At 41.4% G+C, this 26,796-nt stretch overlaps 1 protein-coding gene across 4 annotated transcripts; it reads right to left on the minus strand.

Moving 5' to 3' along the window:
* Positions 1–891: 891 nt before the first annotated feature.
* Positions 892–26,761, minus strand: RTN4IP1 (reticulon 4 interacting protein 1). Of its 4 annotated transcripts, none has more exons than XM_058802295.1 (9): positions 26,423–26,761; positions 24,754–24,905; positions 23,877–23,945; positions 23,522–23,646; positions 18,177–18,225; positions 16,551–16,687; positions 13,975–14,158; positions 12,412–12,504; positions 892–1,019 (listed from the first exon to the last, which is right to left on the minus strand). In XM_058802295.1, the coding sequence occupies exons 1-9, from the start codon at positions 26,667–26,669 to the stop codon at positions 903–905; spliced, it is 1,173 nt and encodes a 390-aa protein (XP_058658278.1). In that variant the 5' UTR covers positions 26,670–26,761; the 3' UTR covers positions 892–902. The 4 variants fall into 4 exon arrangements, with proteins under 4 accessions (XP_058658278.1, XP_058658281.1, XP_058658280.1 ...); XM_058802298.1 differs by lacking the exon at positions 892–1,019 and adding an exon at positions 10,565–10,753; XM_058802297.1 differs by lacking the exon at positions 892–1,019 and adding an exon at positions 11,285–11,418.
* Positions 26,762–26,796: the final 35 nt, after the last annotated feature.

A 26,796-nucleotide genomic window follows, 5' to 3' on the forward strand; every position in this document is an offset into this window, starting at 1 on the left:
CAGGGCCACCATTCACACAGCTGCCACTTCTGTCCCCTGGTGGAAGCATTGCATGACATGGTTTGTGCATCACCACAGCTGTACTGCAGTAAATGGACAGCTCTCACTTAAGAAGTTGCCACTTTCCTTCAATCCACCTGCATAACTGCAGGGGAAGTTACTCCATAGCCCATCTGGCAAAATGGCAAGTTGAGGAACAGCCCACCAGACACAAACACTCCCTCCAGGGCTTCACCAGCTCTGATGAGACACAGCAGGAACAGGGACACAAAATCGTGTCTACCCTACCTGCACAAACCCTGCAGTCAGCTGAATCTGGGCCAGGAGCTGAGCAATTAGAATAATTATCAGGTACAGATTGATTTTGTTCCATGCTTCTGTTTAGATTAGCTGTGTCATGAGAGAGTTGACATAACAAGATTGACGTATCAGTCTTGAGACAGTGATGTGACCATTTAGTTCTAAGAATGAAATAGCTTGAGTAATAATCTGCATTAGTGAAGGTAAACAGAAGTAGGAAAACCAAGGAAAAACAGCACAGGTTTCTATAGACAAGTAGGTAAGAGTCTGCCTCACCATTTCAGGACTTACACCTGAAAAACAAAAGCTCCAAGATACACAAAAAGAAAATGCTGCAGATTGTTCCTCTTATCCCAAGAGTGAGGGGTGTTCTGCAAAATTCACAACTACATTTTTAATATGGTTTTCAGGCAGAAATGCTTAAGAGGCATTAGTATGTCTTGTCTGCTTAATAACAGGCAGTGTATGAAGGAATCAGAGCCTTTTCTAAAACAAGATTTATAAGTTATGCATACTGTATGAGGTTTTAAAAAAGAAACACTCACTGAATGCCAATTCATGTTCAAGGACTGACTGCAGGCAGAATAATGATTAGAGATACTTTATTGTCTACTAATTACATTGATCACTGTTTTTCCACGTGCATGTCCTCCTTCCAGCTTCAGAAAGGCCTCTGGAACTTCAGAAAATGAGAAGACTTCATCAATAACTGGTTGAATCTACAGAATAAAGAAAAATGTCGCTATATTAGGGATAGAGTATAAATTAATGTATCACCCTCACACTTCAAAACTGTATGAAGAAGGGAGGGAGGTTTCTCTATGGTACTTAGGACAGAACTTGCCATGTAGCCACTAGCTTTTAAGATTTTTCAGGGATACTACTGGATCCAGAAGAAAGTTTTCTGCTGCTCTTTGCCCATGTTTTGAAACTCCTCTACTAGTACAATTTGGAGCCCTTATCTGGGGCCTCTCCCACTAATGTCACTACATAAGGCTCTAACTTCTACATCCTTTCAAAAACTGACACTATGGTTTAACTTTTTGTTGTCCACAATGATGTACTTCCAGAAAGAATATTTTTTTCCTCGTATTTCTGTACTGGTTTTCTTGTTAAACTCAAGAATTCTCATAATGTCAGATATTTTAAAGATACCTACAAATCTGAAGCCTGTCTGCATCAGTACATGGCTCAGTATCCTCAAAAGACCACAAAGTACAAAAAATTGTCCACCAATATTTGTTGCTGAATCATTTAATGCCACTTGAAAATTCAGCCACTGTGTATTCCAGGAAGCATAAATCATTATTAAGTCCAGCTGGCATCAACTGCTATTTTGACATTAATTTTGTAGAGTGGCCTTCTGGATTGTTTCAGATTCATTTCTAACAACAGAAAACTACTTATTCACCCTCCCCATTATTAACTAAGGAGCCTGAAACCCCTGTAAGCATTTTCTTTGGATGCCATGGTGTACCAAAAGAAGCAGAAGAACTTTCAGCTCTTCTGAAAAATATTTGTCACTGCTGGTCCAAGGGAAGAGGTTATTTTCTACTGTCAAGTTCTGAGTCAGCATTCCAAATGCCAACAAATAATTTGTCTACAAGAGTACCTCTCACACCTCCTACCAAAGATCTGCCTACCCTGAGGTTGGTCCTTTACCTTGGATCCTGTAACACCAGCTCAGTGCATATCCTTGCACTGATGCACTGAACAGAATCCTCTTATCAGAGGAAACAATGACCAGTACATGAGTCTGCAGCTAGTGCTTGCAGTGATGAGGATTTGAAGTACTAAAGATCCAAACAAACACACTATTTACAGTGCTAGAAGAAGATCCTTTTCACTTGTGTCAGGGAAAAAATATCTTCTGCATTTTCTTCATAGCATGCACCCTCTCTTGTTGAATAAGCCAGAACTGGTAATTTCTCTCTGCTGGCAGGACATGCTCGACAGAAAAGGAATACAGCAGCAATAAGGACACAAACAATGTGCAGCTTTGGAGTGGTGCTGCCTTCCAAAAAGCTGCCTTGCTTTTACCATATGACAAAGGGTTTTGCTTTCAGATGTGTTGCTTAGAAGGTGAGTGTGCAGCACTACCAAGGAAAGGTTTTCATACACACACACTTTCCTAGCAACAGAGCTGACCACCCAGCACCCTCCCCAGCAGCACAACAAATGCTCTCTGATAGCTGTCCATGCTCAGGGAGGTCCTTTTCTTAGATCTCCTAATTTCCTCTTCATTTATACACTGTGCCTTATCTTAACATCCACTCCTTGCACTTCAATAACTACTGGCTTTGCTTGTATGATACCAGTAATCCAAGACATCAGTACTCTAACTTGCATCACAGTATCCCCTAATATCATCTAGATTTTCCTTTTTATTTTGTCAAGGCAAGCTTAGCCATAGTGTGAAACTTCACATGGCAGAAAATCAGGAATTAATGAACTCCCTCCAAAGAATGCATTAGAATTTGCAGACAAATCACTGTGACAGCAACTGTGCATAAAAATAAAGTCACCAAATCACCAAGTGCCTCAAAGTTGCCATGCAGCGAGGTACAAGGCCTAGTAATTTATTTCCCTTGTTCTGCCTGGACAATGTCTGTAAACCAAGCCCCAGCAAAGTGAGTAGCACCACATGGCAGAGGAGCCACAAAGATAGCTGTTATGGTTTGGGCCTGGCAAAGCCAGAGCCCCATGGGTACACCTTCTCCCTGGTGTCTGCTGTGAGATGTGACCAGGAATAAGCAAAGCAGGCTCCAAACTTAACATAAAGAAAATTTTATTAACTAAGCTACACACAAACAATTACTAAACTACACACAAAAGAAAGAAAAAAAAAACAAACAAGGAAAATGAAAACCTCACAAAAACACTCTCCTCCTCCTCCCCCCTAAATTCCCAATACAATACATCCCTCCAAAAATCACCAATTCTAAGTCCAACACCACCCTTCAGATTAGACTTTCAGCTCCTCAAGAGGAGAGGGAGTCCTTCTGTGTGTCGTGGTGGCCTCTTCCGTCCTTGTTCCGGTGCTCTCACCACCGAACAGGGATCAGGGCTGCTTCCAGGGTTGTCTTTTTTTAAGGATGCTTTGTCCAGTTCCAGAAAAGCACAGTATCTCACCTTCTCACCTTTGGGACATCTGTCCCCCCCATATTTTATATACCCCCTGGGGCCGAGGGGTACCCACACTGAATCTTCTCTGGCACTGGCACATTTCTCCCCCTGGACTCAGTCTCTGTATCTCACGGAAACACGGCTCTGTCCATGGCTACACAAAAGAGTCCAGCATAAAATGCCACTCCATCTTCTCCCTTCTTTCAACATCTCTCACTCTCTCTCTCTCTGGTCCAGGCCTTCATCACTCACTCATTTCCTTAGTCCTCCTCCACTGTTATCACACGTCTAGGAAGGGTTAATGTTCTGTAGGGTTTTCATGGTCCAAAAGGGGTTAAAAACTCCTTCAGGCGGCTGGACTCCTGGCTGCACCCCCCCATCTCCTCAGCCAGGCTGCCTGCTGCCAGCACATGTTTACTGAATTTCAAGGTAACTACACAGGCTGCACTCTCTCTCTCTGTCTCCAAAAAGGGGGGGGGGGGGGAAGGATGGCTGCCCGATGTCTCTTGTTGCTCTCCACCCTTCCATCCTCCAAGGCCTCCTCACCCCCATGTCTGTCCAGGCCCAGGCCTACCGCATGGCTGCCCCTCCCCCGCCCAGCGGCAGCGGCTGGACGGGGGAGAGCTCCAACCTCGGTCCCTCGAAGTCCCAAGAGAGCCTCCCAGGGCCGAAGCTCTGCTTTTAACCCCTGGGTGTTCTCGGAGGTGTGTCCTAAAGCCCACTGGCTACCCCAGGTGCCAATATCAAAATCCAAGCACCCATTGGTTTGACCAGAACATCCCAGAATTCCCCCTTCTTTCTGGTCAAACCACCACAATAGCCCAACTGTGGAAAAAATGTCAGCTATAAATGATCATGTTCAAGACAAACTCATGTCTGGTCAGCATTCAGCACAGAATGGAGATGTTGTCTTGGACATCAGCAAAGTCAGGGACGTGGACTCAAGGCAGCAAAACCACTGAATTAGACAATGGTTTGGGGTAAGCTGAGCATCTGAGTGCAGCTGCAGCTGCTGTGACCATCAGGAGGAACGTGCTGCTGGTCAGTGAGTGTTTTGAGGAAGACCAACCCTTGCTTTCACAACAGATGCTTGGGAAAACACAGTTTAGGAGCTTTGTTGAGTCAAGGACTTGTACAGTTCTTATTGTTAGTGGCAGTTGTGCACAAAGCTGTGCTTCAAGTAAGAGGGGAAAAAAGAGATGCAGAAATCCAGCCTGCTGGTGCATGGACACAGATGACCCTGACAAGGCAACAGGCTAGGAGGAGAGGAAAAGTATTCAGGGAAGAAAGCAGAGCAGCAGCACAAGGGATGTGAAGTGCAAGTGAAAGGCAGAAGTTAATTTCAGATGTGCAGCAACTGAGAAAACATGAACAAGACACTTTACAGTTATGCTAATCCACAGTCGCTTACTCTAGGTTGCAACTTTAACTCTGACAGAGTGAGGTATGTTACATCCTCAGCCTGCTGGGTAGAGTTTAAAACATTGCATTTGAAAAGTGGTGACACAGTGATTCAGAGGAGCCCTGAATTCAACCTCACAGTTCAAAACACCCTGTGTATTGCAGCCACCACATGCTCAAAGCCCATCTGCTACATTGATGTAACCTCTAGCTTCATTTAAATGCTGGCTTTAGGCAGTACTATAGAGAGACATGAATACCAAATTGATGATCCTGGCAATCTAGAGCATTAAACATTTTATCTGGCTGGCTGGACAGTCCCATTGTTTGAATAACCCTGAAAGGGCTGACCATGTTGCAGCACAGTGATTCACTCAGCCTTTACCATAATCCACTGACTAAGATAAAATTTCTTCCTGTGAACAGACAAACAAGTAGGGGAGCGTCTGCTGTTTGTTCAATGTGTGATACTAAATGGAGATTAACTGGATAATAAAAACATTGCCTATTTACAGACACGCATCAGTTCCTTGCCAGAGGACACCTATTTGTTCAGGGAAAAGGGATTAAACTAAAGTCTGGGAGAGAAAGGATTACACATACCCACATTGAAATGTTTATCTGAAAACAGATGGGGCCTGAAAGGTATTTTCTTCCTCTTCATTCTCTCCAATGCAGGACATACTATAGAAATGAATCTCAGGTCTCTTGCAATGAACTCATGTGTTTGGAAAAATAAAAAGAGTAATTGCTGATGCTGATTAAGGCTATCCTACACACATCACAGAGGTGTGTCCCAGCCACTCCAGCCCTGAATGCAGTGGGCAGTGAACAGCACTGGCAGGGGCTGACTGGTCAGCAGGAACGCACTCTGCTCATGGCACAGTCAGGCCCAGCCCTGGAGGTCCCACCTTCTGTGATAGCAAGGACGCAGTTTGAGTTTAGGAGGGGACAAGTGAGAAAACATGAAAGGAATGGAGACGGCTTCGACCCTCATAGTAGCAACAAGTGACTCCAGTGAGCGTGGAGCTTTTTCCTGCCACTGGAGGGAGAGCGAGAGCCTCGAACGCCTCAGGAGAGCGACGAACGGAGCGCAGAAGGACAAAAGTGCCGTCTCAAAGGACAGTGACAGTGCACCGGCTCTCCTCCAGGTCTGCAAAGGATGGCCGTGTCACAGCTGCCTTGCAGGGAGAGTGCCTCCCCCCTTCCTATGCTTGGTGAGGCTGCTCAGGCTCCCACACACCACCCTCCAGGAAAGGAACTCGACATGCACAGAACAAAAGCTGGGATGTGCCCTCCCGAGGGCTTGCCGTAATGGAAAGACCTGCCTGCCGATCTGATAAGACAAAGGCATCTTCCTCCAGAAATTACCACCGGGCTTAAGTGTGGTCCCTGAGCACAAATGCAGAGCTTTAGAGTCTCCTTGGGTGTTCAGTGAGTCTCTCATCAATGTCAACAAGAATTGTGAAGAGAAATCATTAAAAAGAAAAGTCCTTGTCCTGGAACTAAAAAATTGGTTATCCACCTGTTACTTTATTGTCATCCTATGGGGAAAAAAAGATGCTGTTTTGGGACACTCCTACTTTAGCTGAGCACCTTCTCTGCTGTACTCCTGTTCCATGCTCCTTGGATCCAAATCTCACTCCTTTCTTCATTCTTTCTTCCCCTTAAAAAGGCATCCAACAACATATGCTGAGCCTCATACTGTTTGCCAACAAGGTCAACAAGGGCTAGGGTCAGCTCTCGTTGAAGACAAAGAATGAAGTTCTCATCTTCTGCAAAGCTGGCTCTGGTCACATCTTGTACAGGTAGCTCTGCAACTGCACAGTACCAGCATAGAATTGCAGCATGGTTTGGGTTGGAAAGGACCTTTAAAGGCCATTCAGTCCAACTTCCCCTGCCACAGGCAGAGACACCTTCCACTAGACCAGACTGCTCAGAGCCCCATCTTTGAACGTTTCATAAAAAACTTTCCTTGCTGTGTTTTTTAATAACTTGTATTTCAGAGAATATGCACTTTCATCCATGAGGACATTAAAGGACAGCACATACATGATATTTCAGTCCCAAATACCTAAGAGAAGTAAAACTGAGCAAACAATACACCCATAACAAAAATGGTGCTGCAGTGGTGAAGACATGGGAATGGAAGGCAAGTGTTCCAGGGTCTAATCCCACAACCTCTTACCAACAACTGCATTATCAGGTCTTCTATGTTTGGTTAATAAGCCAAAGTACATTTTTTATATCAAATCTCTAACAGCAGCCCACAGGAACTCATATTTCATGTACAATTATTAAAATACTAGCAGAAAAATCCCAGTTACAAAGGCTATCAGGGTACAGTTCAGAGTGTAGAAAAGGCTTCAAAATGTCATTGGTTAATTAGCCCTGGCAGAACAGCTTCTACAGAACACAATAAAGAGCAGTAAGAAACTGGGATTTGCCCAGAACTGCAGTGTGTGCCAGCCTAGCCCAAGCTTACATCAGTAGAAATAAGGAAGATGCTGGGTTTACTACTGGAGCATGCTAAAAAACTGTTAGCTAAAGGAAAGCACAATTAATCTCTTCTAGAATCCCTGGTAAGGCACATTCTTGGTAGTTATCCTGATATTTATGCTGGTAATTAAAGCAATCTGGGTCAATGTCACCATATACATAAGGCAGAACCAACTTTGGTACAGTTAAATATAAATACATATTTACATATGAAAGCATATAATATGTAGAGATTAGAAGATTAGTCCTGCATGATCCACATCTTCCCAGTCTCAGCAAACTAAACTCACAGCAGACAAGGGCTGCCTTGTGTGCACTTTACCCCTGCACTAGGCACAATTCCCTCCTACACCAGGAGGCCAGAGCTCAGAACACCAGGCCTGGCTTACCACACAATTTACAATTACATCAGGCTAAGGGAACACATCTGATTAAATGCCTGGTAGGTGATGATGCTTTTTTTCCAGACTTCATTGTGGTGTAAGTGAATTTACATATTGAAACCCTATTTCCCCAGTGTACAAAGTTTCCATTGGTGCCCTTCACAGATACTTTGTGATGTATCACACACACAGCTCAGCACATAGGCAAGCCACCAGGTCCTGGAGGGAAGGGAGCAGGTATGTTTTCATAAAAATCACAGCAGCTTGTTTTTGGTGGCTGTGACAAAATGCAGACAGAGCTTCTTTTTGGATGAGAAAGGGCTAAACAGAGCTTTTGGCAACCCCTCCTTGGTCAACATCTCTGTGCTCTAGCCAACCAACCTGGCAAACAAATGCACTGCAACAGGAAAACACAAAATTAAAAGCAAAAAAAAAAAAGGTACAAGCTTTGCAATTTAGCATGAAGAAAGATGGTCATCAGAACAAGCATGAGTGACTACAGAGAGTGGGAAGGAGGACTGATCTCTAGTTAATGGAGACAAATATTTAAGTGTAGAAACCCCTATACTTAGGTACCCTAGTGCCTTTTTTCAGAGAGACTAAAGCAGGTACCACACAAGGGCAACTTCTCAGGGATCTGAGGATACCTTAGCACAGTCATAAAGTCTGGAATTACTGTACAGAAGGCCACATCTATAGATGTCATGTTTGGAGAACATTCAAGGACTCAGTGTTGCGTTCACTGTTTGATATTCATAGAGCTGAGAGAAATGCAACTATACTGCAATAAGGGCCAGGGAAAAGCTATTTGCAGAACTGCAACAAGATGAATTGGAAGCAAATCAACACGCAGGTTAGGATACACAGAAGCTGTGAAGACCTAATGGCCATCTAAACAACTCTCAGAACCCACAGGATGTCAAAGTGGATGACCATATCCATCCATTTGTGTTATTTACCTCCTGAATAGGAAAGACCAGGAGCAGAAGACAATTAAAATACTCATTTTAACAAGGTATCTCAGAGCAAATCACCAAAGGCAAATAAAGGGCATTAGCCCTCATTAGTAGACCAAGAAATTATGGTAGCAAAAGGTTATGTGATTTGTTTTGCACAAGAAAGCAACAGCAGGGCCAAAGAACAGTCAGAATCCTGCTCCCTAAACCACAGCAGCAGGTGCTGAGTCCAAAGCATCCAGTGCCTTCAGCAAAATGTATAATCAACACTACTCACAAATTACATTAATAAAGGCAGGCAGTTGTTCTTCCTAAGGGTGCCTGTGCTGGAATATCAGAGAGAATGAGCTATTCATTTCATGATTGGAGACTCTGACGTTTAGCCTTCCTTCTGCAAAAACAACTTTCACCCATCAGCCCATCTGATGCAACAATGCTCTGAAGGAAAGAGTATTAAATCACCAGAAACACTGCACACACACTTGTACTGCACTTAAATAGCACTGAATTAAAATGAAAATGCCACATTTCTGTTGGGCTGCATGTTAGCCCACATCCTATTATGGTCCTGCAGGAACACACAACACACTCAGTGCTCCTGCTTGTGTCACTAAGGAGTCTTCTGAGCCTGCTTTCCTCCACCAGGCTTTCAAAAAGGCAAAGTAACTGCTCAGTTATGAGTTAGAGGCTTCCACCAAGCCTTAAATACTTACATGAATTTGGCCTATTTTCAGCAAGGACTATGTGACATGTCCTTAGGAGGAAAATGCTGGGCAAGCAGCAAAAACCAAAACTGTCAATGTTAAACCCACAACACTGACCACAAATACACCAAATTAATTCCTAACAAGCCTTTCAGTGATGATGCTTCACTGAGCAGTGTGCCAGCAGATCTGTGTCCTGAATTAAAAGTTCTGTTGATTTCAGCTGTCTTGAGATGAGAATTGTAATTCACCAGGAACATTCTACCATGGAAACAGATACAGAGCTGACATGGGCTTTGTCAACTCATTTGGTGGATCTCACATTAACCAGTCCTTACTGGGTCACAATTAACTGCTGCAATTCAAACCACAACAGGGATTATTCTCCAGTAGTTTAGAAAATAGCCAGTCTCTCTAAAATTTGTCAAGGAAATACTGGGTTTTCTCCATGCCCATAATTGTTGTAGCAGCCTCCCAGCCCCTCAGTCTTGCAATAGTATTTTTGCAAGATGTCCATCTCAAGGCAGAGAAAACAGCCTGTAAACTGAAAATGGTTCCACAATTCCCAGAACTGACTGATGTGCAGGTAAATTACAAGGAAAATTATTCTCTTTTCTTGTACTACCAACTCATCAAATCCTCTCCTTTGCTTCACCATTAAAAAAAGGCTGCTAAAAGAATTCCTCCTCAGAGCTGACATTTTGCAAATCTCTATTCCTTGCTGCAAAGATCATCCAGGAGAAAACCAAGTAACTTTAAACAAAATTGCTTATTCTTCATTCACTGAAGGTTTGAGAATCCTTTTCCTTTCACAAAGGAAGATGATGAACTCATCAGAACTGAAAATCTCTGTTGGTGCAGAAGGACTGTAAGGAGAAACACTGTCAAATCAAAATTATCTGTAAATGTTTCAGAGATATGCTCTTCAACGCTTCACTTACTGTAACATCTCTTTAAACCATCATGTCTTTTTAATTTCTTACATTTAATCCCCTCATATAATTTATTCCTGAAAAAAAGCCTCTCATTTTCAGGAGCTTTCTAATTGCTTTCTTACTCATTTCATACAATCTCAAAATTAAATTGTCTTTAACAGAAAATACTTAAATGAAAAAAACCCTGCATCACTCAAAAATATTCACTCAAAGGTAACAAGTTCAACCACATGAGCTCAGTTTGCTGGCTTCCCCAAGCTTCTTGAAACACTTCATTGCTTTCTGCTTTTTTTTATTTCTCCTTTATTCTTTCCTATCCAAACACAAACATTTCACTTACTTATAGGAAATTGTGGTACAATTTCTCCAGTGATTCTCTCCTGCCTTTTTTCCCAAACACCTACTCTCTTCTGAATGGATGGTCTGTCCTTTTACGAGAACTCTTGTGTCTAAACAAGAAAGGTCACAGTCTCATTAATATGTCTAAATGGAACCCAACTGATTCTTATAAAATCCTGATGACAGCTCACATGTTTACAACATTGCACAAAATAGAGTAAAATGCTGCTAGAATAATGACTCTGCAGACAAACAGTCTGACATTAGGGACCTGTTTTTGCACAGAGAATAAAAGACCAAGCAAACATCTTTGTCCTCATGATCATCAGGACGTCCAGATGTATGTCTGACGTACGTTTCAAGTGGCATTGCAATTCACCTGGCCAGGTTATTGAGCACAGAACACTGATTAAGCCCTATCTCTATTGCATAAACAGCTGTTTCCCAAGAGGCTTTCATGAGCATAGTCTGCATTTGTTTTGCATACAAGGTAGAAGCAGAACACAAAACAAATTGCAACTGGCTGAGAACAGGACAAATGATAAGAACAAAGACAAGGGCATTTCTTTTTCTTAGACACTTTTAATTTAGCAGTGTGACTGAATGCAGGATGAGGACCTTCTACAGCTTCTTTCTTGACCACAGGATTTTGCCTACAGCACTGGACATAATGCCAAGCAGACAATTTTCTATTCTTAGCAGCAGCACTGAGGTGGCAAAACAGAAGCAATCAGGTCTTCAGTACAAGAACAGTTTATTGACTCTTTTCCAAACTCTGGAACATATTGCATACCAAAAAAGGGGGATAAACACTTAGACTTTGAGAGATCTAAATTTTACTAATATGCACAAATTTTGAGCACAAGACAGCAGTTCACATGCTGGAATTACCAGCAGTCATGACAGACTCTGCTTACTCTTCTGCTTATCTACCACATGGAAAGATTAACAGCAGTTGTCCATATTCTCTACTCTTTGGTAATTTCATGTTGCCAAAATTCCCAAAGAGGACACTGCTAGGGCCTATATCACCACACAATCCAAAACATAGCAAATCAACTGGTCACTCTCACAATATATTTTGTAACAAGCTCATAAACCTGAAAAAATCACAAAAGCAGACTTAATCTGTCTTGGCTTTTCCCCCCAAGTCCACTAAGATTCCTCCTCCTCCTCCTCCTTCAGAAGCTTATGAATGCTCACAATATTCCAAGTCCCTATGCTGAATTAGCACAAACACAGAACCTGCAGCACTGAAATAATGGAAAACAAGATTCTTGTCACCACTCTGCCAATGGAGATCATCTATTATCTGCAATAACCAGAATATTCTAGTTCTGTGCAAACCACAGACAGGATGCCCAACCATCCAGGCTAAGCAATTCTGCATATGCAGGTACACAGCCATCTTTATTCTGCCCAAATGAACCAAGTGAGACCTCTTAAAACAGAGTTTTCATGTAGAGTTAATATTAAATTACTCCCACTGGCAAAAATAATCACTGGACATTACTCCTTGTAACTTTGTAAGCTTTGTGTTGTTAAGAAGTATGCTCAAGAAGGAGACAACAGAACAGTCTTAAGCATTATGAACTCCTGCATTCCTGGCAAAAGGCAGAAGTTAGAAACTGGAACAAGTTGATTTTTAACCAGTTTACCTTACCATGACTCTCATAACACTTTATTTCTCAACAGTGAACTACACCATTTTTGAGCCCAAGCAGCATCTCTTTCAGCACAAGCACCCAAGTAACCAGTACTGACATACCTTTCCAGAATCAACCAGCTCTGCTATTTCATCCAAACTTGGGCCGCTCGGCATGAAAAATGCCCACCGATAATGGACTCCTTTAAGGAGATGCTGCAAGAAAGATGACAAATCTCTTAAAATACCATGAGAGCAAACTGAAATGGGAACTAAAATTAATGACAGAATCTCTGAAGAAGTAACTCAAAAAAAAGACATGGAAATTATATGCTAGTGTCTGAAAAAAATGGCACCTAAGCATGTGGATTAAATGTACAGACCAGGATGTTGTGTTACCACAATAGGATCAGGGTGAATTGTGTGTCTAATTGCACAAGTCAGCTAGTAGAGAAAAACAATTACCTTGTCTCTGCAGCTAGAAACAGCATTATTTGTTACATAAGAAAGAAATGGTGTTATATAGTGTTCATGTACACTCAAAACAGGGGTGAAATAAACCCAGCAATGTGACATTTAGAACTGTCCCCTTCAGTATCAGTGACTTCATTTTCCACTGTAATATCTGCCAAAGGCATCACTGTCCAGTGACAGATGGCAGCTCATATGAAAAGCATTTTGGGAAGATCTCACACACACAAGTCAAGAGCATCTCCTCTGAGTAAGTCATTACAGGAATAAAAGCCATCATCTGCCAAAGAGGTGATTTTTATATATGGCATAGGATCTTCTTCATCATGGAAACATGCACACTGAGAAATAATATTACATTATTTCTCCTTGCCTTTTCATCTTGTCTTTGGGCTTTCTTGAGAAGGTACTGCTGCAGGACTTAAAATCCCATTCAGCCAAGCCTTTGCAGGAATACCATAGCAACTGCTCAAAAAGCATTCATTTGGAGAGCAAGTACACAAGCATAGGGAAGAAAGAGAAAAGTTCTAAAAAGCCCCACTGATCTGGCCACCGGCAGAATGTTTTAAGATCCACTTATGAAAACTAGAAAAATCAGCATCACCATCTAGACACATGAACAGGAAAGAGATGAAAGACTTCCCAGCCACCCTCCACCACGCTTATTACACTCTGGTGCTGGAACAGGATGAAGAGAATCAGTCACAGAACAATGTTCTGAGAGAAAGCCTGAGCAGCCTAAAGCAAGTAACAAAAGTGCCCCCACTGCAGTGAGGCAGGGATTTGCTGTGTTTACTGTGAAACCCTGGCTGTCAGCAGGACTCGCTAGGGAGGCCATATGGAAAAGGCCACATGGAAAGCACAGTAAGGAATCAAACTTCAAAGCTCCCCAAACTACTACATACACCCAGAAGCACCACCCCAACACATTTCAGTGAAAGAAAAGAAAGAAAAGAAAGAAAAGAAAGAAAAGAAAGAAAAGAAAAAGAAAAGAAAAAGAAAAGAAAAAGAAAAGAAAAAGAAAAGAAAAAGAAAAGAAAAAGAAAATAAAAAGAAAAGAAAGAAAAGAAAAAGAAAAGAAAGAAAAGTATACTTAATGACTTATGAGGACAATGCAACAGCTGCCTCTCCATGAGCTCTGACTGACATCCAAGCCACAGAAGCAGTCACTAAAGTACTACAAAATATCAAAGTACATAGGATTTTGTAAAATACCTTTAGAGTTTTGGAACCAACAGTGACTCCTGTTTGCAACATGCCATCAGCCACTCCAAGTCTGTCCATATTGATCAGGAAAGGTGTCACTAAAGTAACATATGTTGCTCCTGACCATTTCTTCAAGAGATCTAGTGCCCACTTCTCAGTGGATCCACCAACATTATCTAGGATAAAATCAAACCTGCAGACATACAAAGAACAGGTTTAAAATCTTGATATGGGAAAAATAACTTCACTGTAATTAAGCTAATTAATAGCAGAAATCAGTTATAGTTCACATTTTTACATGTCACTGCAAGGCAAAAGCAAAAAAAAAAAAAATCAGCCTGCAAGACAGCAGCAAGAAAGTCCAAAGACTTCAGAAAAGTCCCAGCTTAATGTACAATGGGATTCAAATTTACAGGTTATGCCTATTCACTGTGCAGCAGACACAGGCTATTTAGAAAGTACACTTAAACTCCAAAAAGCAAACTTAGATGCACAACTACATTCTGTACTTGCTTAAAGCCTTCTAGAGCTCTGTCTCTTCAGCCCTCCCACAGGGACTATTGGAACAGTCCTGAGGTCTAGCACTGAACAATATGATATGTACATGTAAAAACCAGTCTGGATTCATGCCCTCAACTAGGACCAGCTCTTGTACATGCTGTACTCAACAAAAGTCAGTTCCAGTGGCTAAAATTACGTAAACAAATTATTCTACTAACCCTTATTTCCTCACATCTTTTCCGTGACCTACTTCTCAGCTTCACTTCTCCAATTTTTTTTTTTGACCTCCTGATTTATTTAGGGGCCATTTTACCTCTCCTGACAGCTCTCTTCTTCACATCTACCTATTTAACATTAAACCTAACAATGCAAAGGAACTAAAACCTTTCCCCATGGAATGGGTATATGCAGCCTCTGGCAAAGAGCCACAGTTTCAGTGCTCCTTCTCATTATATCAGCATGTGAGCCTGTAAAGGCTGAATAGGGCAATAGGGAGCTATGCACCTGTTCTGTTAAATGCACAACTCATTCTCATCTGTAAATTTCCAGCAATCTCAGATTGCAATAGATATGTATATACACATATCTCTAATCTAAAAAATCTACAAATATGAGAGAAAATACTTAATGCAAATTAAATAGAAAAGTCCTTATTTCTCTGGAACGATGGTTTTGCTGCCTGTCTTCCAAGGGTGTGATTCCATGTTTAAAGTTCAGTTCATGTAACAGCTGCCAACAAGAGAAGACCATGAAAACTAATGCTCCTGGAAAGAGTAGCTGACTGTGGGTTCTGAAGAGTCAGTACAACTGCAAAGGGGAGGGAAGTAGGAACATCCCACTCAGTAGAGTTGACTGACCAGCCTAGCTGCATCATCAAACTGCACCCCAGGACACTGTTGTTGATGTCTCTTAGAAAGGGTCACTCACTAGAATGGGTGTTTAGCATTTAAAGTGTTCACAAAGGCAAATTTTGCCCCAACTGCAAAGTCCATCCTGCTGTACAGACAGTGTCACTGCCCTCAGGCCTGCTGACAATAACACTATGGTTACAGGGCACGTGGCTTCTTAGCACAGTTACCAGGAAAATTCTTCCACAGATCAAACAGCTTCTGTTTCCTCTCCCAGAAAGTTAGCTCAATCTAGCTAAAAAGAGCAGTGTAAATATCATATTCAAATACAAGTCACAGTAGACTACGTTTAAACAGATGGGAAGATGACAAAAGCAAAAAATACTTCTGTTCTAGAGAAAAATCCCAGGCTAGTTTAAACATAGCTGCTGTGACAAGATAAATGTGATTGTTTTTCAGAGGTAGCTGTATCAGTTACAGAATAGAAATTTACTCCCACTTGCACTGCACAGTGGCAAGTCACTGCTCCTTCATAATACAGTTCTTTCCTCTACAAGATCAAGTTTATATTTACCAGCTTCATTCAAGATTTCAGAGATTTATTTCAATTTATTCATGCATTGTATATTCTCCAAGATTCTTGGATGGAAGCTACAAAACTGTTCATATTACAGTCACTGAAGAGAAGCACATGGAAGTGAGCTTGTCTCCCAATTAACTGGCTTAGTGTTACAATGAAATCTGTGCTGGGCATACTCACTTGCAAACTGCATTCAAAAAGGTGAATTTACTTTACAACATAATGCTTTAGAAACGGGGAAAAATTTAGGGAGTTCTGATAGAGTCAAGCAATCAAAAGGCAGAAGGTCTGACCACCAACTCCTTCATTGTTGTCATCTTATTGCAGAGGCTCCATACTGTTGTTTCTTTATTACAAAAGTTTAATACCTCCTTGGTGTTTCTCGTGGACAACTCCTTTGAGCACGGACTCTTTCTTCTTCACAAAGCAGCCACCAACTCCAGTTCCCATCTCAACCACCCAACCCCCTCTTTTACAGCACTCTTCTTCTCATTGGGTACAGCTGTGGCCTGGTAAAGTCAGGCCTGTTCCTAATCTTTGATAATTGGCCCAGCTGCAACTCCTTAGGGGTAAGATTATTCTCTACACTATCTTTATTTTCTTATATTCTATCTCCCTACACTTTATCTCAGTATTAAAGCAACACAAACACTCACAAGGGTAATGTTTTAAGCTGCTCCTCCAGATTTCCAGATTTATAATCAATCACATCATCTGCTCCAAGCTTTTTCACCAGTGTGCTGGCATCATGAGAGCAAACTGCTGTCACGTGAGCATCCCAGGCCTTCATTAGCTAAAAACAAGTATTAAAAAAAAAGTCCAAAGATTAAAATTTTGTGAAATATTGAGAACTACTTAAAAAGCCAAAATCTCATTATATTTATATAACAAATGAGCACCTTTAATAGGGACTGGGGAGACTGTTCCAATACAGGATAATTTGTCACAAATCCCACAGACAAAATAATGGCTCGAATTTATCAATATTTAAGGTGGTTGTAGGGAGGGAGGAGTTGATGTGAAGGAAAGAGTGTGGGCTTTTTTTAATGCCAATGAAAGATACCAGGTCTCATGAAAAATAAGGCTCTCAGTTTGCCATCTGTATGTTTAGTCTACCAGCTAAACATACACCAAGACATACTGTCCAAGTTGCCAATCAACCAAACTGGCACCAGATGTACCATTAGATATTATTAAATATGCCCTTTAAGTATTTAATATTACTGCAAATAGGTTAAGTACTAGTAAAAAGAAAAAGAAGGAAATCACGTCTGATTTATCCCAGGGACAATATCAGGTTATCTTCTACTCCAAAAGCTATAGCAAAGTAAAGGACTTTTGCTAGTTATTTATCTTTTTTAGCATCTCATTTTTTCATTCACAGTAACACTTTTTACCTTTATTCCAGGTTAATTAACTTAGTTTATCCAGTATTGATCAGTTACAAATTGTAACTAGTCAGTGGCTCGTCAGTCTTTCATAGTGAAAGTCACCTGCTTTATCATAGACCAGGCAAATAGCATACCACAAAAAATTCACTGTGCTTATGGCCTAGTAACACAGAAAGCAGTGATGTAATGACCCAACTTCTGTACTTTTTTATAATCTCAAGAGAAAGATTTTCAGCATGAGATGACAGTAATCGGAATCAAAACTCACAAATTAACTGAGAACATGAAAGAGGATGTTCCACAACTAATGAAGCAACAAAAGAGCATGTTGACTTTCCAAAGTTTAGAGCTACTGAACAGACAGACAAAAGGGCAGCAGGCCAAAGACAGTGAGGAAAAGTAAATCTAAGCCTCTGTGCTTTACAGCCACTGCACACAAGAGCCTGATGGCCTCTCACACCATTTGACCAGCTACAGCAGTTGTGGTAGGTGACATTCGCCATCAGATTTCCTACTCATACACCAAGTTCTGCTCAGAGAGTGCAGAGCTGAATGAAAGATATTGAGAACAGCCTACATATTTCAACTTACACCAATCAGAGATTTCCTATACCCAAATTGTGAAATGTGATCTTACACACAACTCCTTTCTTTGAAAGTCCCTGCTTTTTACTTTAAAATAATACAACATAATAAACTGAAAGCAATACATCTGAAAATACTTTACTTTTGGAAATATCAATCTTCTTGATCAGGCAGACTGATCTTGCTATTAATCTTGCTATATAGAGAGCTTGCTATTTCTCTATTCCTTTTCTCAATTCCACTTCTGTTATTTTTTTCATACTGAAATGCTTGAAGATTCATCCTGGGCATGCTGGATAATATTACCTGTACAGCAAATGTACCAACTCCTCCTGAAGCTCCTAATATTAATATTCTGTAAGAGAAAATTAAAATATATTTAATAGTTCTTTAAATAAACTCTGAAGTAACTATGTATTCTAATGTTTATTATACATCTCTGACACTGAATTATTTTTAGCAAAAGATTGGTTTTGTCATTCAATGTTATTCAAGAGTGGTTAACTGTTCTGATAGCCAAAAATGTGACTTGCTGATCATGTGTCCTGTGCCAAAAGCATTAGCTCAGCACAGCCAAAGAGACCTCCTTGGACATGCTTTCCCCTAAATTCAGGCAGTGGAGCTGTCAGGTAGTAGCACTTCTATCACTCAAAACCCCTGTACCTGTCCTCACATAATTGTTTCATTTGGGACAAAATCAATCAAGAGCCCTTCCTGTCTCCCAGAGTCCACTGTCACATCTCCTAAAGAAAAAAATGCAATTCACCAGCATTTTACAAAAAATAGTCCTATCTAAGAGAAAAAATAGTTTAGTATCACATTATTTAAGAAGAGTGTGAGCTGTGGAACATATGGAACATAATTTTCCCATATTGCATAATGTTTATCTAAAAGACAAAAATACAATGAAGTACCCTCACCACTAACAAGTTTAATTTTTATTAAATAAAGATGGGTGTATTTTTCTTTAGAAAAAAAGCAGAATTTTTCTAGTTCCTTCCAGTACATCTCAACAAGACCCTGTAAATGCCAGCTTGTGGGAACTGGCACACAAGCAACAAAATGAAAGAGTATATTGCCAAATTATTAGCAACTGAGAGTTCATTTTAACTGATAACCCTAAATTTAAAAAGAAATTAATACAAGTCAACTTGTGTGAGGACCTTACTGCTAGAAGTCTAATTGCTGTTCAAAAATTTAATCCAAATATTTTATTAAATAACTAAACATCAGAAAGTGAATTAGTAATAAAACCTTGCAGCTCAAGTTGCAAACAGTGCTTTGTTTTTGGATCCATTTGCTAATTCTAGGACAAAAAGAAGATCCAAGATGAAGTCCTGGCACAGGATTGGGGAACATCATGTTTCTCAGAGCTTCTGTTTGCCAGAAAAATCTCTGAATCTTCAGAAGCTGGTGAAATTCCTGTTTTAAATCTCACAGTAAAAGATGTTGAAGGAAATTGCTTTTTACAGTACAAAACTGTAGTATACAATCTAGAGTCTCAGTTTACAAAAGTTCTTTGAAGCAGCCTAAGAGACTTGGCTTTGGTCACACCATCCGTTTTAAAATGCTCCTTTTGTAAGTGATCAGATTCTGTCCCCTCCCATTTCACTGATCCAAGCTGCAAAATTCAGATTAAGAATATGAAACCACAATACCACAAAGCCTGCAGCTTTTAAATCTGCCAAAATGTACTTATCCTCAAAACCAGGCTTCTAACAACAGATGCCCAGAGCAACATGCATATTCCGATTTCAGTACACTCAAAAAGGCTCCAGGATCCTACACTCAAGATATTGGGTTAAACCCATATTTATCCTTAAAAAGGACAGTCACAATTAAATCCTTTCAAAAAAACCTTTTCAAACTGCCTTTACAATTTCACTCCTTAGTTAAAGGGCATTTCTTCCACTACATATTTGGAAGAAAGCTGCCATCCTAAAAAGTACAATTTGCTCAAAGGATTTTAGGTAACGTTTTCAGTTTGGGGAGCAGCTTGGCTAGGACTTTTTTTTTTCTCCTTCAATAAAAGCCCTCCAGGATTCCTTCAGGTAGAAATACTTTCCAGATTCAGTTTGTTCCTATGTTACATGGGCAATTTTCTATCACACCTTACAATTATTAAAACTCTCTTGACACACTGTGACTTCAAGAAAGCTCTTCATTTCTGAGACAAACCACATCTGCACAGGAGATCCACTGCAGCAGCCCAGCAGCACTGACAACAGCAGGACACACAAGTAAGAGAGGTGGTGTTTGAAGGTGCAGGACCTGTTAGGACAGTACTGAATGACAGATGGTGGCAAGTGCCAAAGCAGGAACAGTTTTGTTGCACTGCCTCAGGAAAACACAGCCAGGAGAAAAGACATCATAGAAACTACCTGTTTACACTACAAGTGTGAGCTCAGGAGTAAACTAATACACAAGGGACCAAATTAACAAATCTGACCTGGGCAGGGATCCAAGAGAACCAATTCTTTCAAAAGAACAAAAAGAACATTTGTAGCCCAGGCTTTCCTCCCTTCTGACAGAGGCACAACATTCACCAGGCCCTCCACGGGGCTCAGCAGCTCCAATGATCACAGGGAGCAGATCTCTCCAAATAAGCACACCATGAGATTTGAAAGGTTGGCCCATCTCCCTAGGCCCAGCTTGGAGTTATGGTGTGGTCAGAAATGAGCATCAGAGAGGCAGGACCTGTCTCAGCTGTGTGTGCCCCCCACCAGAACACATAGAGGGTGGGGAGTGGGTACAGATCAAGGACTAGTATTTTCTCCAGATTATAAATAATAAAAAAATTTCAGTGGCTGAGTTACATGCAAGATAACAATTGAATAAATGCAGTGATTTTATATAGTTGAAAAATTAATATATTGACCAAATATATCAACTTTATTTAGATACAAAATTATATTTCATTTAATTATGCCAACAAAATGTCCTCAAGAAATTTATTCCTGGATCAAGCAGTGTTTACCCTATCAAGAAGTTTTACAACCTAGACTCAATTTGTACTTCTCAACAGATAAAATGATGACATAACATACAGACATTGAAAAAATATTTCCTTGGGGTATTAAACCATTCAAATTTTCACTGTAACCACATGAACCAGGAGTCTGTTTGGTAGCTTACATTAACAGAATCCAGCATCTCTGCCCAGCATACGTGAAAGTCTAAGATATTGCCTCTGTATTTACATAAAGACTTTTATTTAAAAGAAATGTAAGCACTTTGAATAACTTCTCAAACTGTCAGGTCTGTTTCTGTCACGCATTTTGTGAATACAGAAAGCAAGATATTGAATAGCTAGTGTTGAACAAACATATTTACTGAATATGAAAACTTTCTACTGAAACAGGTCAGTGGCACATATGAGAAGCTACAGCTGGCCACAGAGAACTGCAACACAACACAGTAATTTTGAACATTTAAGGACAGTAAGAACATTGAAGCTTCTACAAGAATATGGACGTTAGAGTGGTATAGAATAAAGGCTATGGAAAAATGACTGGAATTGCAGGAGGGCTCACAAACAATGAGAGCACACTTCAGAAAACTTCTATGAACATAACCTGTGAAAGTATGTGCAGATGGAGCAGATAATCTGCCAGATCAATGCACAGCCAGACACTGGACTCACAGCAAGTGTTTCTGGTTAGCCCATGCTAACACCTCAAAAGAGGCAAAAAGAACAATAATATCCACCAACAGAAAAATATTGCTGCTTTTAAGATGTCTTACCATTGCACTAAAGCACCAGTGAAGGAGCTTTCATCAAGGAATACAGCTGCTCTGCCAAAATAAGACATTTTTGTGTGCATGTACACCCTTCTACATAGCTATTTACCTACAACTACAGGAGACAAAAAGACTGACACAAAATCACACATGTAGGTAACTTCTTACCAAATATATGATCTAAAGAAATTAGGAAATGCTGTTTAAAGTGTTGTATTTTTAAATTATTGCCCTGAGGATTCATGGAATATAATTTTGCACAGCCTCTTCAATGCACTTTAAACACTTTCCTACAAGCACTATTTCAGGAGGAAAAAAGGTACCATCACATAAGTCATTCACTGCTGGTTTTACAGTTCAAAATTTATAGATAAGAAATATAATATTTTTAAAGTACATTAAAATGGGTTTTTGCTGACAGAGTAATTAAAAATTTATTTGGAACATGAAAGTAAACATTAAATGTAAAGACACATTACAAATGCAGTTTCAATTTTACTGTCAACAATCCAAACACTTACCTGAAGATTGGAAAGAGAATTTAAACAAGGCTAGCCTATCAGTGTATCTTTAGGTCAATTCTATTTACATGTGAAAGTTAAGATAATAAAAACTCTAAATATTGAAAATTAAAAAGTAAGGTGATCTTATCTAGAATTTTATTACTAGCTGGAAGTTAATTTCAATGATGTCTCTTTGAAAGTGCTTTAAATTTTGCAATTTCATCTTCTCAAAACATTGTTTATCTTTACAAATAACAATTACTTATAATATTTTCATGATGAAGTTCACTGTGACACATGAATGACCACTCACTCTATTGTCTTCTAGAGATGAGGGTGAAGAATTTTAATCAATCTAGTGCTCTTTGCAATGTGTTGCATTACAAAGTATCAGCCAAGATAAGAAGAGGTCAGGCATCCAAGACTTCTGCTGCCCAGTAATTACTTCATGACCTAAACTTGTGATGCAGTACAGTAATTTTAACTACAGTTTTTCAACTCCCATAATTTTACTTTTGTCCTTATTTCCATTCTGAAGATCTTGCTATCTATTTACTCAAACATCCAAAGGTCAAAATAACTGAAAATTTCAATTATCAGGAGAAAAATGGTATTTGCTCCAACCTTTCACCGCATTTTTTCTCATCTGCCACTGTCAGATCAACAGACTGATAACAAAGTCAATTTTTCTCTTTGATTGGCTGCTCGTCTTGTACGTTCTCCTTTTCTTGTCTGCATTCCTGACCTCATCAAAGTTCTGGCCTGTGGGTCAAATAAGAGTCAGTCACCTGCTCCTTTTTCTCAAAAAGCTGGAAAACCAGTCTGTTCCAAATGGCCCACGCATGCAGGAAGTGAGTGAACCACATCTCTGTCCTTGAGAGGGCTTTTTGTGAGCTGCCAGTACAACTGAGAGGATATTACATTTGGCTAGCTGTCTTAACAGGCAGAAGGGCAAAGTCCATACAAATTCCTGGAGATAACATCCTCAAATTCTCTGTACAGCCCATACATTAGATATACATTGGATTGGAATCATAGAACAGCCTGGGTTGGATGGGACCTCAAAGATCATCTAGTTCTAAATGCCCTGCTGAGCACAGGGACCCCCTTCACTGGGGCAGGCTGCCCAGAGCTCCACCCAACCTGGCTTAAGTATTTCCACTTGGGGATGTGAGGGCACCCACAACTTCTCTGGGTGGGCATTTTTTACCTCTATACAGGGATGTCACCTGAGCCTTCCTCTAAAGAAGCCTCTCTCAGCAGCTGTGTAGACAGCATCCATCATCCTCAGACAGCTGCTCTTTATCAATGGTGTAATAGCCTTTATCACTGCTGGACATGTCTTACAAGCAGCTCATCAATACAAAAATGAAGAACTTAGTTTTGGCACCAGAACTATTTACTTACCTTTTCCCACTACAGTTACTTTGGTTCAGTCCTCCCACTTGGTTCAGTGCAGACCACGCAGTGAGACCAACATATGGTAAGGCAGCAGCTTCTGTGTGACTGAGACACTTTGGCTTAAAAGATACCTGAAATAAAACCAGAACTAAGTCACATAGCAGCTCCTATGTGACAGTGAAATATTTTAAAAAGCTTCACTGAATTGCAGATTGTGTACTGCACATTTTCAGCCATCTTCCAAACTAGCTGGAGTACAAATCAATCCAAGCACCAAGAAATAAAGTTACTTAGACACTGAAGAAGAAAAATGCCAGTCTTTACAACTTTGAGGTTTTGTAAGCCAGTTTTGGAAGTTTACCTCGTTTCCACTAGCTACTACAAACTCTGACAGAGTGCCTTGTTTCCATGGGGGAATTGCTGCCCACACCTAAAACCAAACAGAAAACAGCTATCAATTTTTGTAGCTTTGCACACAATTGTATGTACACAGAAGATTCCTTAGTTGAAGAAATCTTTTTTCTAATTCACAAAATGTCTTCACTGTTTATCAAAAACGAGTTTTAGCTTATTTTACACCAAAAAAAAAAATCACAAAACCAACTACATGAAGGACTGGAGGGCTATGTAAATAAATTGTACCATTGCATTGTGCATAAGACATAATTTTTCAACTCCCCCCAAACTACTCCCATGTCAGAAAAGCTCAGATTGGCAGGGTGAGGATGGTGCAGAATCAGGATTCGCTATGCTAAAACTGGTGAAATGTGAAAGCAAATGGTGAAGGTGAAAGCAAACAGTATCAGTATTTGTGTGGGCACCCATGAAGTGCTTCTTGGGTTAAGCCAAAGTTCCTACTCCAAGTTACTTAAGAAAAATAAAAACAAATCCCTTCTTGTTAGAGTTCTACCTTCAATTAAAAACAGTGGCACTTTGAGTGTGCACTTATAAACAAACAAATTCCACTCTTGCTACTACTGCAATGGTCCAAAAACTAAAACCCAGAAGGGACATTAACTTGCAGAAGCAAGTCTCTGAAAGACCATGAGATCATGTTTTTCACAGAAAAAAATGAAGGGAAGAAAGTATTCTAGGAATTTACTGCCAGATAGGCCTTATTAAGAGTGCAACAGCATTAAAAAAATAATTATGAGGAGAATGAATGCTGAACATCTCACAGGATATTTTAAGTATACATTTTGAAATAAAGAAATAAAATAAGAGATTGGTGGTATCACCTCATCGCCAGGTTTGAAATAAGACACACCCAGTCCACATTCCATAACCACACCAGAGACATCTCGACCAAGAGTCAGAGGAAATTCAGTCTCGCCCGCTTTGAGTTTCAGGGGATCCCGCTTCATGTTTAACGCAGTTGCACCATAACCACCTGCAAAACATGGAATCAACCACAACACACCACACTGAGTGCTCATTTGTTAACTGTGCAATTCCAATTAGAAAGCATTGCCTATCCATAACGTGCCTCATTTCTGTTATAACTGAAGCATGCAAAAAATCTGCGATATTTCACACTTTCACAGATTTTAGAGATAAAGAGCAAGTGTAAAAAATAATAAGGCATATTGCCTAAGATGAGTAACCTGGACTTCTATTCAGTAAGCAACAGACAAACGCTGTGAAGTCTCAGAATTACCCATCTAATAACAGTGCTCAGCCTAAAAAGAGCCTGCATTTGGGCATGTATACCCACTCAAGTGTTTGGACAAGTCCACCTAGGGGCCCTATCATGCCACAAAGTGTCTTAACAGGAATCCTCAGATAGGAAATGTCCCATCACTAAACCCCCACCTATATTCAAAGATTTTTAAAATTTCATTTATTAGAGACCCAAAACACAGATTACAGCTGTGGTTCCTGCAGATATATTTGCTTGTTCTATTGAATCTGATTCAATATGTAAGCACTTCTACACTACAGGAAATACAAGATATTCTACTACCACAACTTCCTTCTCGTGTTTCAAACCCAGAAACTGGGGGAAAAAACCTATCTAAATGTGTCAAATACAAAGAGCCGGGCAGTGAAAGAGACAGATTTCCCGGGCGGGATGACAGCACGTATCCATCCAGATGCCAATTTAGGATGGGCATGGCAATGAACATCACGGTTTGCCTTAGGTCACACATGCCGACTTGGCAGCAATTTGGACCACCAGCCCCATTCACCTCAAGGAGATGGGAAAATCCAGCATCACTTAAGGGGAATGCTGCGCCTTGGCCGGGCGTATCTCAGTCAAGAGAGCAGCACCACAATCATTCAATTGGAAGTTCACCCTCTCAACACACACACGCACACTCTTGTCAGTGGCTTTTTGTATCGTTCTTCCCTGAGAACCTCAAAAAAAGTGGAGTCGCCAAGAGGCGGCGGTTTTCCACAGGGCTCGGGGAAACACGTGTGTTGAGGCAGCCCCGGTCACTGCGGGGCCAGGCCGGTGCCTTGGTCACTGCCGGGCCGGTGCCCTGGACACTGCCGGGCCACCCCTGGTCACTGCCGGGCCACCCCTGGTCACTGCCGGGCCATCCCTGGTCACTGCCGGGCCATCCCTGGACACTGCCGGGCCATCCCTGGTCACTGCCGGGCCATGCCTGGTCACTGCCGGGCCATGCCTGGTCACTGCCGGGCCATGCCTGGTCACTGCCGGGCCATCCCTGGTCACTGCCGGGCTACCCCTGGTCACTGCCGGGCCATCCCTGGACACTGCCGGGCCATGCCTGGACACTGCCGGGCCATCCCTGGTCACTGCCGGGCCATCCCTGGACACTGCCGGGCCATCCCTGGACACTGCCGGGCCAGGCCGGTGCTCTGGTCACTGCCGCTGCCCTGGCACCGCTCGGGCCGCCGGAGCCGCAGCCCCAGCACAGCCCCTGCCATCCCGGCACTTACTTCTCATGCTGAGGTCGATGGGGTTCAGGCTCGCAGCGTGAACCTTAATGATGACCTCGTTCGGGAAGTGTATGATGGGGAACATCATCTCCCTGGTGAAGCGCAGCACGTCGTTGCTGCCGTACCGGTCTATGACCCAGCTGGGCATGGCGATCCGCGCCCGCGGAGAGGCGCGGAACCCGCGGGTCGGTACCCGCCCGTTCGCCCAGCGCAGCGCCCGGCCGCCCGCCGCTCCCCACGACAGCATGGCCGGGGCAGCAGGGCCGGGCCGGGCCCCAGGTTCGCGATCGGGATCACGATCGGGATCACGGTCGGGATAAGGATCGGGCCGGGTCGCTCCTTCGCCCTACAGCGCTCAGCCCGGCGGGCCCCGC

This window comes from Ammospiza caudacuta, chromosome 3 (assembly GCF_027887145.1).
Source record: "Ammospiza caudacuta isolate bAmmCau1 chromosome 3, bAmmCau1.pri, whole genome shotgun sequence".
In the NCBI taxonomy this organism is placed as follows: domain Eukaryota; kingdom Metazoa; phylum Chordata; class Aves; order Passeriformes; family Passerellidae; genus Ammospiza; species Ammospiza caudacuta.

Coding starts and splice junctions, on each gene's coding strand:
- RTN4IP1 (XM_058802295.1), bottom strand. CDS start 26,669: ATGCTGTCGTGGGGAGCGGCGGGCGGCCGGGCGCTGCGCTGGGCGAAC. Junction 23,946..24,753: donor ATTTCAAACCTGGCGATGAG/GTGATACCACCA, acceptor GTTTGGTTTTAG/GTGTGGGCAGCAATTCCCCC. Junction 23,647..23,876: donor TAGTAGCTAGTGGAAACGAG/GTAAACTTCCAA, acceptor GTTTTATTTCAG/GTATCTTTTAAGCCAAAGTG.